Raw genomic sequence first — 15,151 nt, 5'->3', positions numbered from 1 at the left:
AGAAATGCCATTTCTCCTGTGTGATTAAAAACTCACTTATCAGGAGCCACAGTGTTTTACCACAAATAAGCTGGTGGTTTGCAGAGGCCTCTTGGCTTCAATTTTCTTGTCTGTGCAGTGGTAACAACCACCCCTGTGCTGCAGCTTCTCTGAGTGGGACCATCAGGGCAGGGAACACAGTCACGGCCCGGAGAGAGCTCTGCTGGCACGCTACACACGCAGGTGCCATTCCCTCCGCAAGCCGCGGCTCAAGAACTCCTACAACCTGGGTTTACAAGAGGTTCCTTCTTCCTGTTCCGCCCCAGGATTCTGGCAGGTGGCTCAGAAAAACGGCAACTGCCAAGGCTGGTGGTGACGTGGGTTAGGGAAGAAGATCTTTCCCTGAAGAGGATTCTGCATCCACCTCCACAGCCACCTAACCCTAAGCAGAGACCCAGCCAGCCCCAGTCTGCCGAGGAGCTGGTGAGGGGACCCCAGCCTTCCGTGAAGCCGAGTCCAGGGGACACTCCTGGCAAGCAGAACAGGCCACTGCAATCTGCCCCTCACCCCCATCTCTGCGCAGCACTTGCCCAGGGCCATCTCTCTGCACTCACACCCCAACCCTGGGCCACCCCTCTTCCTTTGACCCAATGAGCCCAGCCTCACCAGCTCTCCTTCAGAGTTTGGCTCAAATCTTTTAAGACATCCCCATCGCCAATCTCAGGCCAGATAGCGTGTACTCAGAAAGCATTAGCTAAATGAAAACGCACACCTCAATTTCTCATTGATATTCAAACAGAAAAACAAGCTTCAAATGCAAAAGCTTCCTCTGTTTATACAGCCACACCTCAGCCCTCCAGTCTATCTTTCCAGTTTGTTAATCTTTTCCAACGGCTCTAAAAGAAAACAGCCCTATTTTAGGCCAGGATATCTGGTCTAAAATGACCTCAAGCCAAGCCTAGATTCTAGCACGGGAGCCTGGGATGGGTTTGAGTCGGTGAGCTCCAAAGATCCTGCGACAGTGAGGCCCCTGGCTTGTGTTCAGGCCCTTTTTAGGCTCCATTCGGCCTTGCCTCACTGCCCACACACCACCTTCCTGTCCCCCGATGTGCTTCCTCACCTTCTTTCCAGACTTCTAATCCATAGCTGGTACAGCAGAAAAAGGCTCTGGCACTGGACAGAGCTGGATTTCATTCTTGACTCTAGCACTTAACTCTGAGCCTCAGTTTTTTCATCTGTAAAATAAGAATAATACCACCTTCAAAAAGGCTGAGAAATAAGAAAAACGTCCAAGTGCCTGGCACACACAAGGTACCAATTTTAGCATCTTTCTTCCCGCTCTCCTTTCTTCCATCCACTGCTGCCCACAGCCCAAAATGACCTAAACTGAAGGCCACTGTTAGCTACCTGGGACATTCAGCTGACATGTGAATGCAGAGACTGTTCTTCCAAACCACACAAAAGGATCAAGGTAGAAGAAACTGCAACAAAGCAGAGAGAGACTAGGCTCCTAGGCAGCGCAAAGAGAATGCCCTCACTGCAGCAGGCTAATCCCGTTACCTCCTGGGGGCCGTAAGCAGCAAAAATGACTCAGGACCGCATCTCCAGCGAGGATATGCTAATCTGACTCTTAAACTGCCTGGGCAGATGGTGGCAGTCTCCACACTACCCACCAGCAGAGACAGCATAGTTTGCAGAAATAGCAAAGTTCTGCCAAGAAAGACCCTAAGACCCTCCTTAGAAGGACCAGGTAATTAAGGTGTTAACAACTGACTGATCAAGGCAAAACAAACAAAAGAACCCTCGATCGTTACTGAGGCAAGAATTCCACCCAGATGGCTACAGCTGAGGAATGGGGTCACGTCTGCCAGGACATCACTGACACACATATATCCTGGATTGAAGAAGCGCCTCTTGACTATAATGCAACTCTACCTTATTTGCCTTTAAAAGTAACACTCAGTCCTGTCTACACAGTTTTTATAACCTTAGAGCATCACAGAACTCGATCTGTATTCCCCACTCAGCTCACCTCTACCAGCAGAGAGGAATGCGGCCGCACACTTTTCTCCAGAGGTTCCGGAGGTCCACGTAGACACGTGCGAGCCAGAGACAGACAGGAAGATGCTCACCCTTTATTCAGACCAACCATCTCCTCATTTTTCTTTTTGCTGAAAAGCAACTTCCCAACTGTGTCCAGATAGATAAATGGGTATATGGACAGAGAGAGGGATGGATAGACAGGTATGTTTTTTTCTAAGATTAACAGGCAAGAGGGAGGCCTCGAGTGGTGTTAACTACAGATTTTTTTTTTCCCAAGGTGTTGCAGCAAACTAGAAGAGAGAAGCATCCAAGTCAACAGCCTTCTAAGCATGCCACCCGGTCTCCTCTTTCTTTTCTGTGATTTATAGTAACTTGCGTTCTACCTGCCAAATAAATGGTGAGCTCTGAATGTCAGATTCTGGGGCTAGCTGTAATCAAACACACACTCTTTTCTTACTAATGCACTGGCAGGAAACTTAGAATCAGCAGGTTGATAAGCTCAGCCCCTTTGAAGTTCCAAGCACACCTAAATCCCAAAGCAAGTATTACGAACCCCTGGCAACAGACTGCCCGATGATTAACTACCACACAGAAACATGAGCATCTTCGTCCAGCACGGATCTGCAGCAGCCTCCCACACCAGGTCTCATCCAGTGTTTGCTTTGTACCTCCCGACTGACCCGAAGTTGCTGGAGTCCTCTCCCAAAGCCTGGAGTATCCCAAACCTGCCAACACTAAAGAACCCACGCCGCTCCCCCCGCCCCCCAGCAGGCCACGCACCTGCTTCTCCACTACAGGCCGGCACAGCGCAGCCTCCCACACGAATTTTGTCACCTCAGCCAACCACAGTAAGAACGGTCAGCATTTACTGAGCACTTACTCTGTACCAGGTCCTATTCAAAGCACTCTGTGTATTAACTCAGAATCTAATTCCTAGGCCCCACAAGAATTTGCTGGAGGGAGAGAAATGTACTCTGGCCCAGAGTCCCACATGGTTTCTAATCCCTATTTCTAGCTGTGCTATAAAGCTTACATAACCTAATTTGCATTATGCTGCTATTTTAAAAAAATCTCCAAAGATCACTGCTTCAAGCATCAATGGAAGCTGTTAGCTCTTACCTAAAATGATAATGTGGGAAAGGATATCTATTCTTACAACTAAGTCAACTTCAATTCTTGACTTAAAACAGACTTTCTGGAAGATGCTATTGGGAAAGGAAGGAACTTACATAAGAAGTACTAGCTCTGTGCTCTGTAAGTAACTGCTAGAGAGAAACACGTCAATATTGAACTCACCTCAGTGGTAGACAGCTTCCTGGCTCTGCAGGTTCACTTACCACCCATCTCCCTTCCCGGCCTCCTAGTAACACTGAGAAATCTCTGGTCAATGGATGGCATGGCCTCAGATGGTTTCAGAGTAGGAGTCTGAATACAACAGAACCTTTCTTGTTCTGGGTGACTTCAGAGGGACCACCCCCATCCCAGCACCACCAGGGAGGCACTGGCATACGCTGAATGGAAGTTGCAGGAAGACCACTCACAGAGCAGGCTGTCTTCAGCTTTAACTGCTCTCAATGTCCCTGATTTTTAGGGCTCTAGATTGCTAGAAATCTAACTGTTGGGGTTGGGGGAAAGGGGGCAGATCTCCTTAGTTCACTCCTGTAACTCACTACTGAAGATTTACCTCCAGTGCAGTTATTAATGAAACCCAAGAAACAGGGAAATGATAATGAATGATTGATTATAAGAGTAAAATTTCCCTCACTCGTCATCAAAAAATGTGGTCAGTGTTTAAATTAACCACTTTTGTTCTTTGCTACACTATAAAAACTAGTTTTAAAGGACTGGGCTCTTTGTTATTCATTTCATTCACTGCACTTATGTGGATAGAGGTCCATGAACATAAACCAGAGTTGGTTTTAGGCTCTCAAAACTGCCAGGGAAATTTAAAATGAGTGAATTTCCAAATGATGCCCATTTTCAGTGATGTCAGGGGGCCCATATTATTAAATAATTTATAAATAAACTATTAACTACGTAAATTATCTTCTGACACTGCTAATGCATTATTTGGCTCCCAACCTAGGATATTTACAATAGGCCCAATTCCACCAACAAGGAGACTCTCCGACTTAAAAGGTTTCCACTGGGCGGAGCCTGTTTTGCTAGAGAAGAACCTGTCCCGTAAGGGGCACTTGGCTGTTTGATCAGGACTGGAATGTACTTGGTACTAGTCAACTAGACCTCACTCAGCCTTTTATAGATGCCGAAGCCACATTCAATGTACATACAGATTCTGTATGGGAAAAAAGTTGTTCCAGCAACCTTCAAAGTTAGCAATAAAAAGAAAACTACTACTTAGAGACAAATATAAAACATAAACTTCATTTTAATCAATCTATCTATCTATATATATATATATATATCAAGTACAACCTTAGCACAGAACATCTAACACATATGAAATGCATTTATGGAATGAATACACGTAACGAAGAAGCAAATCCTTTTAAAAATATTTGGCCTAACCCTCACATCTTTTAAATGAACTCCATGACGGTTGAATCAGGTGGGAAATAAATCATCTATCTAATCTGGAAAAGAAAGATGAATTGCCTTACATCTATTTGGTCTCTGCACACCAGGTATTTACCATTCTGAGTCTTGCCATAATTGATTCTGCAAATACTTAGCTTAACTCAGTCAATTTTATATTTTTCCATAGTTACCTTAATAGTTTGGTTTTTTTCATTTGCTATTGCTTTTTTTTTTTTATGGCTTCTTGCTGCTGTTGTATTAGGGCATACAACACAGATCAGAGATACTCATTTCTCAGAGAAGTCTCTCTCCTTGAGAAATTGGCACTTGGATCCTCAGCTTATGTAACAGCTACATATAAATGGGTCCTACCGGCACTGTTACCAATCTTGCTGCTTATGAAATTCCAGCACTTTTTGCCCTGACGTAAAAATCTTCTTAGGTGAACACTTCCCACCACCAAATTCTTTTATTTAAACAGGTAAGTGTGTGTAATTCGCATATACGTTACAAGTTTCTATACACATACACACACTTAACTCAAAAGTGAAATGTCTCTCAAAGAGAAAGTAATTATAAGGGTATTAAAAACAAAATGCTGAAAATAACTATTTCACATTTAGATCATTAAAAATGTTAAAGTAATGTGATGAGATAAGACCTAAGAGATCAAATACATCATATATGATTGTCATATATGCATGTTGTGTTCATCGATTTTTAATTTTCTCTTTAATCAGAAAATAAAAGCGCTTACCTTTGTATACTGAGACCACAGCTTACAGTCACTATATCTCAGCCTATTTTATACAAGTGATATGGCTACGAAGGTCCAAGGAGAACGAGAATAAAGTGAGATAAACGTGCTGAAAACTGCTTAAAAGTATTAACCTGAAATACACAGAGGATCCAACACCAGTTTTAAAAATACATTAACGAGGTATTCCCAGCTCTTCAATTAATAATGGTGAATGACTGATTCATGATTTTCAAACATTCACCCAAATTTTAAAAAAGAAGAAAAGGCTAATACCAGCAAAATCTATCAGTGGTTTGTTCCCCAGGTTAACAATTTGAGAGAGACTACAAACGACTCCAGGAGCCCTGGCTTCCCCGCACCATGCACTGCATCTAGTCAGCATGAGGTATGTTGGGAATCTATTGGACCAATTACCTTGCACAAGAGATGGGGTGCTCCCACAGCCTCAAGAAACATGGCTGCAGGCCACCTCCCTGGCTGGGTGCCAGCCCCCATGCAAAGAATATGGCTTCAAGGAGGACCCCTATCTCTGAGGAATTATAATAGCGCTAACTGACGCAGTCAGGAATGCAACTATTCAGTTTATGTGCTAAAAAAGTTTAAAAACTGTCAGAAGATAGCACAGCTCATACACTAATTCTAAGTTCTACATTGGTTTGTAGACTCCCCGACGAGAGACTAGGCTAGGAGGGGCTAAGTATATCCAGATATTGCTAGGTTTCCAAAGGAAAAGTTTTCAAACAGACACCGTGGCTCTGAATAAAGTATTGCTCTTCTTTAAAATGCTCATTCACTGCTTTCCAAAAGGAGGTGTCAGAGTGCTGTGTCTGAAAGCTGGAAAGCCTCAGGGGGTCACATTGCTCTTAAGACTAAGACATAGAAATTGCCATTTCAAGCCAGACAACCTGATGGTTCTAGAAGTCAGAGAAGAAATCTTGAGGGCCCAAGTGAATAATAAATGGTGCGACGCTCAGAGGCTGGCAATAGGGGCTGTCAATGAAAAAACCACCTACAGTGGAGAAAAGAGCAGAGAAGCAAAACTTTATGTTAATTTCACAGAATTTGGTGAAGCCAAAAGCTTCATTTATATTTCTCTGCTCTTTCAGCTGTAAGTGGAATTTTCATTACAAAATGAAGGGGTGGGAAGGGTAAAGGGGGTGGGGGTAGGGGGAGGACACTTAATTCATTACAAGATTTAAACAGTTGAACTTGCATGGTTACCACTTCTAACAAAGGACTGACAGCTCAATTATTTTAAGTAAAGCAGAGAAATGTAAAAGTTTGCAGCAACTGGGCAGGTTTACAACATGGTTAGTAACTTCCAACAAACAACAACAAAAAAAAAAAAAAAAAAAAAGACTTGGTAGAAACCATTTGAAATGACTGCCATCATGTTGGAAAACAGCACAGCTCCATTTTCACCATTATAGAAGGGTTGAGTTATGAAGCTGAGTCAGCTACTTCAAAAGAATTTTCTAAAGAGAAATCTCCAAAGAGATTCCAACTTGGAATGCAAATTTGACAATCAATTTCAAATAACAATACAGCTGCAGCTGCCAATTAATAGTATTCCAAAAACAAAGAGGACTGTTTGTAAATATTTAATTAATAAAAAATGGACACTACCAGCCATGCTTTTTCTTCTCAGTGATGGCTCTGTTTCATCCATAGGTCAGCAAAACGAATCAATGAAACATGAAAACTCCCAGCTGAGATGGGCCCTCTTGTGTACGTCTAGCCACTAATGCACAGGATGAGAATGGTAAGTTCACAGCTACTTCCAGCAAGTGATGAGGTTTTATTAAAGTATCACCCACCACTAATAAAGACAAAAGGTCAAGGAGCAGCAGTAACAAGCATGGTGTAAAAATTTTATTTCTGATAAGTAACACTAACATTTGTTTTAAACGATCTGTTTCATTCTCATTTAGCGGTCCCAAAGAAATCTGGTACATAAATTTGCCGTATTTTGTGAAGCCCATTCTCAGCGACGGGTACTGTTCAGCTCCAAAAACCAGAAATGAAGAAAGACGAGGAAAGCTAATTCATACTAAAAACAGACATTTTTAAGACACAGAACTTGTAAATATCAACATGGGACCACACTGTTGCCTTCATGGGGGCGAGTACCTTAATAAAACCATTACCTTCTAGTAACATCATAGGCTTCCAAACAAGGTGAGAATGCAAGTGGAAGACTTAGGTCTGCACCCTTTACAGAACAACACAATGTTACCAACTGATCATTTTTCACCAGCTTAATCAGGTGTCTTAAAAAATAAATGCTGACCCATGGCTGAAACCTGTCACTTTTCACAGCAGCACTCAACAAGAACTGGGACAATCGAAGAGCAAGTTTTTATGGGGACCCTGTTGCTGCTTTAGATTCTGATGTAATTGAAGAGGATAAGAGACCCTTCAAAGAATCCCAGAAAAATCGCTAATCTTCTCTCTGCATGAAAAAAGCCAGGGAGTGAACACAGTATCTTACAGAGTGAAGAAGGCCACAAGAACAAGAGAGGGTGATTGATCAATTAATTTATTATTTTTTAAAACTTGGAAATTCGGAAACTAAAATAATCACATTCCTCCTTCCCCATCTCTGGGTAGTGCCATCATTTTAATAAGCAATGCTCAGATAACAGAGTAAACCTTTATCATGGGGATGCCCTCGTACAGCAGGAGTACAAAGGGCTTACAAAGTAAATAGACTGTGGCTCAAACTAACAATTGCCTTTGCTTTGTTTTATCAGTTTGGTTACAAATGAATGGGTTTCTAGGGCTAAGTTATTATTAGTTTTCAATTCTTTATAATTTGATACCAAAACATATCAAAAATAATAAGCTAAAACAATATTCAAACCCATATTTTATTGGCTTTAATTACACACTTCAATATTTACAAAGTTAAAGTTTAAATGAAAAGTCTCTATTGTATTAAAAAAAAATAACTACAGCCCGAATTAACGTGCCCTGGGGCAAATACATATCAATCAGCTAAGCATCAGTGACTGCATCAGGAACCAGGCAGTACTCTGTGTTACAACAAAGCAGTTTATTTGTGATCAGTGTTTGAGACTCTATACATCCTTCACGAATTTAATTTTACATAATCTGATACTCCTCTTAAAACTTAAACTTTGAACTGCTAGACTTATTTCCCTAGAACAGAAGGGCTGGTATAAGTTATTTTCCGGAAATGAGGTACCGTTTCACAGAACTAGTTTCTTTTTGTTTGTTTGTTTTCAAGTTTTAGAGAACTAAATTTGCGTTTGTTAAAATCAAAAAGTAGGAAAGATGTTCTTTACAAATAATTTTGATCAAGTATGTGTTCAAAGAAAGCAGGATAAAAAGGCTTTTTCTCTAACATTCTGTATGTACTGTATTGTTCAATAGGAATTAGCTTCTGTCATTTGCTAAAAGAATGAGTAGTGGGGAACAGGATATGTTGGGAATTTCATAACGGGTAACAGAACCATTCTCTTGGGTAAACCTACAGAGAAAAGAAACGGAGAGGACTCCAAATAAGTTTAATAATCCAATAAAAATTTCAGGTTAAAAAAAAAAAAGAATCTTACAGTAATTATCATTAACCTTTTCCAGATTAGTCAGTCAACATGTACCATTATGGAAGAGGCCCACAAACTTTGAAGTTACTCTTAATATTTTCCACTCAAAATTAAGATGGCTACATCATAGGAAGAAGGATATTCAAAAAGGGATTTCATCTGAGTGAACTGTCATGAATTATAAAGCTCAAAAGCAATGCTATTGATTAATATTCTGAAGTGACTCTCAATTTGGCACATCACATATTACAGGAGAAACAGGGACGGTCAAGATTCACAGCACAGCTTTCTGTGCAGGCCTCAGATCCCCAGAAAGACAGTTCCAACTGGAGCCGTGACCAGTTGTTTACCTTGGCTACTGCCAATATTGGCATGGCAAATCTGGAAAGATTAATTACTTGCTTAATTTTGTAATTAATGAGTTCTTGTGGCCTCACAAACTTCTGCATACTCAAGCATGATTTGAAATCTGATCCTTATTTCTATTCTAATATTTAAGCTCTGGAGAAATCACAAAGCAGCAACAGCAGGTACTCGAGGGCACCAGATGATCAGAGGGAAGTTACCCCACATGCAACAGCTTTACAAAGGCCAAAAGACATATTTACCTTACAGCCAAAAGAAAGCATCGTTTTAGTAGGTTGGCATCACAGTAACATTTAAAAACCAAATCTTTTATGTGAAAAATGGGGGCATTACATTTCACCAGCTTTGGAAGTCAGTTATATGGCGCATGGGAGCCTTCTGAAGGGGGGCTCAGAGGCCGTGGGGTGAGAGCATAATGTTAGAGAGGGAAGAACAAGAGAGAAAAACTAAAAAGACAGGAAAAACGTGAATGTGCCTTAGAGCCTAGATATACAAGTGTTTTAAAGAAAAAAATTAAGCTGTAGCAAACCTGTACTAAAGAACATGGGACTTACTATGTCTAAAAGAAAGACACGGACTTCAGGACCTGCCCTAGGAGGCAGACGCTTTGGCTCTCACACAAGACATATTACAATGAGTCTAGTGAGTCAAAATGTATTTGGATAAACTGACCAGACCTGATTCACAGGAAGGATGAGGTGGTCAGGGTATCCAGAAGTTGGCTGAATGGTAAAAGCAAATTGCCAAATCAAAAGGAGCTAGAGAGCCTGAATTCAGAAGGAACTCTAAGTGATAGCATATTCTTGGATGGGGAGGCCCTGGCCAATCCTGAATGTGTCAGTGGAGACATTCAGTTAAGGAAGAAACTCCAGACTCTGCTCTCAGCCTTAGAGGAAACTCACCCCAAACGTCTGAGCCTTCCAGCTTCTCCACATCTTTCTAGGATGTAAATTATCTATCTTAATGGGGAAAGCGGTCAAACTGTTCACTTTCTACTTATTTCTACAGCTAGGAAATCAGATGAAGCTTCAGTTTAGCAGTGTCTTAAAGACCCATAATTTTCATCCAAACAAAAATGGGAAAGCTGATGCATGAAGAGAAAAAGCATAATGGAAGGTCTGAGGCTCGTGTGGAGGACTAACGCCACAAGTAGCAACACAGTCCAGGGCCTTCTCTTCTGTGTGCACACACACCCAGCCTGGGGTCGCACTGCTGCACACACACGTGTGCACCCGCCCACTCTTACACTCACATGCATTCTCTCACATGTGTGCACACACACTCGCGCTCTTTTTTCTCTCAACGACAAACATCCTATAGATGGCCAACTCTATACCACACAGCACCCGAGTTAGGAAAAATGCCTAAGAGAGCATATCACTGACTCCAAACCTACTGCCTCCATTGCCACATAAACCTCATTCAAAAGTTATCCAAAGGGCCACTGAGGTTCATTTCCGCATCTGCCTTTGTTTTTTATTTTTGGAGGGAGAGGAGCTATTCCTATGATTTTCTCACTGTACTACACAGACCTTCTGCAGTAAGCACTTCAGTAACTGCTGCAGATACCCCCTCATCACCCTCTAGGACCTGTTCACTACACCTCTACAGAAAAATTCATGAAAAAGGATGACAGCTATGAATTTGAAGTGAGCACTTCCTATCTCTAACTCAAATCACCTAGAGTTCACAAACCAGAAACTTAAATGTAGCTCTATAACTGGCAGGCAGCCAGGCTAGAAACTGAGTATGGCCCTTCAGTAGCCTTTGAATGGAGTATAAGTTGGCTGTAAGAAGAACTACTTAAAATATTTAATTTCAATATGGTCAGAAACAGGCAATTAGAACAAGCAGTCCTTCAATCAGGCAAAGCAGAGAGAAGAGCAACTCCAACCAAACCAAGAACCACAAGGTTGTGGCATTTTCAACGGGAATTTAAGTTGGGTCACTAGAATAAGTAGGTCTGAGATCCTCCAATTCATTTAAAGAAACCCTAGATACAAACTGCGCTTTGGACTGCTGTGCAGAGTGGCTTAAGAGGAGAAATCAGTAAGACGGTGTACATACCATAGGCAGGGGCAGCTGTGCTGTAACCATATGGTGTTCCATAGCCTGGTGCAAAGAAGGAGAAAGCACATCAGTCCAGGAAAAAGGGCAGAGTCAGCGCCAGCCCGATTCACAAGGACCACCCGGCCCGGCGCCTTGGGCCCCAAGGGCTCCTTCCAGGTGCTGGCTCAACCAGAACCCTTCCCAGAATGGCCCGAGTCCACCGAGATTCCTCCATGCCTATGCAGAGTGGAAGCTTTTTACTACGGCCTACCAAGCTCTCCTGACCTACCAGAATATCCTGTTTCTTTCTCACTACACTTACCACATTGTATTATAATTATCAACCCTTTGTCTGTGTTCCCCCCTAGAATGGCAGAGACTCAAGTCTTATACATCTTTGCAACACTTGAACCTAGCAGAATGTCTGGCATATAGTAACCACTCACACATTTAATTTGTTCAACAAAAGAATACTTAGAACCACTCAAGTTACCAATTTCTCACAGTTGGAAAATAGGAATTTCCAAGTCTTTTTTTCAGAAAGCAGTGACAGAGCAGGCTAAAGCCTCAACTGCCACTGAAGAGGGCGCACAGATCAGGCTGTGGGCTCGAGGGCAAGGTCCATGTCTTGTTGAAATCCGAATTCTGGGCCCCAGCACAGGGTCTCTCAGTAAATGTTGTTAAAATTGCCATTAGCATCTGGTGCCTATGAAGAAGGCTCATATTATCAATAAAGTACAAAGAACACAAAAGTTTTTGAACCATTTAGTTCTGGCACTAGTTTCTCATATGTCCTTAGATATGTAACCTCTGAGTTGCCACTTTCATCTATAAAATGGGAAACCCTCCAAGCTACTTTATAGTTTTAAAGGGATTAGAAATACTATGTTAATAGAAATGACAATCTTTAATCTTTCAGTAAAATGACTTTAAAACATATAACTACTAAATCACTTGGGTAAATCTCTAGGAAAAACTGGTTTCTAAAATAGAACAAGGGCACAAAATCTACATGGGCCCTTCACATTGTACCCAAAACAAATCAAGCTTTTTTCCTTTACAGCCCCTTTTTCTATAATCATTTCTGCCGCTAGAATTTTTTTTTTCCTTCTTCTCTAGCTGACCAACTGCAACTCATCCTTTAGGTATCTATCACCTCCTCTGTAAAGTCCCCCAGGCTTGCCGTTCACTTTGCCCACCCCATGTCACAGCTTGCATCATATCACACGGTACTTTCTCAAGTGTCTGTTCCTACCCCATGTGACCCCGAGCATTCACAGGGGCAGACGCTAAGTGTTGGTCATCTTTGAATGCTCAGATCTAAATCTCTTGTTTGAGATAAAACATTCAAATATATGTTGAATAAGTAAATTGCTTTTGGGGACTAACTGAAACATTTTCTTAGAGATAAAGTTTTTCACTTTTTAGTCTATACTTAAGTCATATAAAACTGTGGGTTGTACAACTTAGTCTTTAGTGCTCACTAAATCATATATTTCAAGAGGACACAAGGCAGCTGAAATAAGCAGTAGGAAATATACAGTAGGAAAATTATCAGAAGCCAAAAAAAAAAAAAAAAAGATTAATGCTTAAAAAAGAAGGCTGTATATCAAATCTATTCCAGGAAAAGGTAGCTGGTTGGCTAAGGCTACAGTTTCAAACGTTTTACTAAAACCTCCTTAAAGAGATGAAACTATAACAACTAAGCTGGCCACTCATGAGGCCACTGGGGTTCTAATCCTGACTTCACATCTCACTAAGGTGACTCTGAATTGCACCTGCTATTTAACCTCTCTGAGCCTCAGTCTTCTGCAGAAACTGATGGCAGAGGAATGTAATTAAATAACATATGTAAAAATACTTACTACACTCCCTGCTGCACAAAATACACTCTGCAAATGGCATATAGCCTATTCATAATCCAAACTGACCTAATCTGAATCTTCTCTAGGCTATAAAAGAACTTCCTTTTTAAAAGCTTCAGAAGACAGGCCTTTCACAGAGGTCAGTGCAATGATGTAAGAGAGAAGCTACTACAGAGCAGAGAGGCAGACAGCAGGATTCCTCTCACAATCACTGCCACTAGCTGATGGCTGCTGACCCCTCGGGCGTGAGGGAAACGTCCCATGGCCCAGCAGCTGGACAAAACTGGACGAGCACGTCACCAAAGGCAAGAGAGTTCACCTCAGTAACCTGCCTACTACTGTTTAATGAAAGCTGCTTCCTTTAAATAAGACATGAAATGAGGCAAAAATAAATAAATAAATAAATTTCCATAGAAATAGTGAGATGCACAGAAAAATGTCTTAATTTTGGACACACAAAAAATACCAAACTGTAACCACCCTCTTACACTGTCTTTCAGCACTCTCTGTCTCCTTCAATGGTGCCGCCATCCAACCTACTTCCTCCAGCATAAGATCCTGGGAGGGACCTGAAACCTCACTCTGTTTCGTTCTCCACATTCAATCCATCAATTCTGCTTCTGAAGTTCTTCCATCTGCTCACTTCATGACCCCCATCTACTTCCCTACACTCCCTGGAGATCCCTCCAAGGGCTCTAGTCTAGTCTCTGAGCTTACAAAAACCTTCTACTTTGTCTTGGCATGCCGACTTCTATCCTTACAAGCCATTCTTCATGCTACAGAGAGTGATCTTTACAAATAAAGTCTGAAAGTCTTATCTCCTTACTCCTCTTAGAACCCTTCACGACGTCCCCCGTACTTAGGTGCTAAGACCAAAATCCAAACCACAGCCTCCAGGACAGGACTGAGCACCCACTTTAGCCCAAATTCCCCCCACCCCCTCCCCCTTCACCCACACCCAGTGCTCTCCACACTACAGACATGTTGGCCTCCTCCTAATTCTTCAAATGAGCCAAGTTCCCTCCTACCAGCACCATAGGGTGCGGATGTGCTATTCCCTCTGTGTGAGGTGTTCTTCTGTCCCAATCTTCTCTGAGTTAACCCCTACTCATTCTTCAAAGCTCAGTTCAAGTGTCACATCTTCAGGGAAACCTTTGAGTCCCCGACAGACTAGACCAGGTTTCTCTGTCACGTTCCCTCACAGCATCGTGCCCCTCTCCTTCATCACAGCAACTCAGTCAGTTGTGAGTATTCCATTAGTATGTCTCACCTTTAGACCAAACACTGCAGGAGAACAAAATCCATGTCTGCTGTGTGTCAAAGCAGGCACACAATATTTGAATAAGAGTACACATTGTTTATATGACACATCTTTGAGCTATGCCCCTACTGGGATCAACTTCTAGAAGCTTAATTCCAAAGCCACATCATCCACAGAACTTCCCAAAAAGCCTATTCTAAGTTTTTCTTAGAAAAAAAAAAAAAAAAAACAACCTAAGTGAACTTCTTAAGAGTGTTATGCAAAAAAATAATGACAGGATAAGACCCAATCTTTATGACCATTTCATCTTGATCAACAACTACTAGTGGTTTAGTTGTCAAGTTCAAAGTTCCATACTTGCAATATTACAGAGAATTTGATTTTCATGAGACAGAGGTACAGCTACTGCTGAGATGATACAAGGATCAGAAGAGAAGGCAAGCAGAGCGCATCTTTTCCCATCTTCCTCAAGCCATGTGGTGAAATGGAAAGAATATAAACTTTGGAATTAGAAACACTGACATTCAAATCTTTGCTCTGCTGTTTACAAGACGTCTCACACTGAGCTAGTTGCCTTACCTCCCTAAAACTTAGTTTCCTCACCCAGAAAAATGGAAAATATTTCTACTTGAGGAAACACTGTGAAGATTAAAAACAATTAAGTGAAATCATTTATATGAAAGTATCTAGTGTATACTCAGCTCTAGATAAGTAAGTTCCC

General features: G+C 41.7%; 2 protein-coding genes across 9 annotated transcripts in view; one reads left to right on the top strand and one right to left on the bottom strand.

Moving 5' to 3' along the window:
- RABGAP1 (RAB GTPase activating protein 1) overlaps positions 1 to 2,419 on the top strand; it is a 170,955-nt gene extending 168,536 nt beyond the window's left edge. Inside the window, exon 29 of the transcript XR_003432507.1 lies at positions 2,300 to 2,419. The gene's annotated coding sequence lies outside the window, so the exon portion shown is untranslated. The remainder of the gene's footprint in view (positions 1 to 2,299) is intronic.
- A 1,974-nt stretch (positions 2,420 to 4,393) lies between these two features.
- STRBP (spermatid perinuclear RNA binding protein) overlaps positions 4,394 to 15,151 on the bottom strand; it is a 136,925-nt gene continuing 126,167 nt past the window's right edge. For 3 of the 8 annotated variants that reach the window (XM_027104924.1, XM_027104922.1, XM_027104923.1), the window contains exons 17-18: positions 11,323 to 11,367; positions 7,649 to 8,813 (exon numbers count right to left, since the gene is read on the bottom strand). In XM_027104924.1, coding sequence (XP_026960725.1) covers positions 8,737 to 8,813; positions 11,323 to 11,367 — 122 coding nt within the window. In that variant the 3' untranslated portion in view covers positions 7,649 to 8,736. Of the gene's footprint in view, positions 4,617 to 4,777; positions 5,452 to 7,648; positions 8,814 to 11,322; positions 11,368 to 11,797; positions 12,011 to 15,151 lie in introns of those variants that run through there. The other 5 variants (XM_027104927.1, XM_027104928.1, XR_003432508.1 and 2 more) reach the window with 4 other exon arrangements.

Source organism: Aethalodelphis obliquidens, unplaced genomic scaffold (assembly GCF_003676395.1).
Source record: "Aethalodelphis obliquidens isolate GAN/ISIS:26980383/991018 unplaced genomic scaffold, ASM367639v1 scaffold7, whole genome shotgun sequence".
Lineage (NCBI taxonomy): Eukaryota > Metazoa > Chordata > Mammalia > Artiodactyla > Delphinidae > Aethalodelphis > Aethalodelphis obliquidens.
Note: the sequence above shows the minus strand (reverse complement) of the source record. Positions and strands in the feature narration are given on the sequence as shown.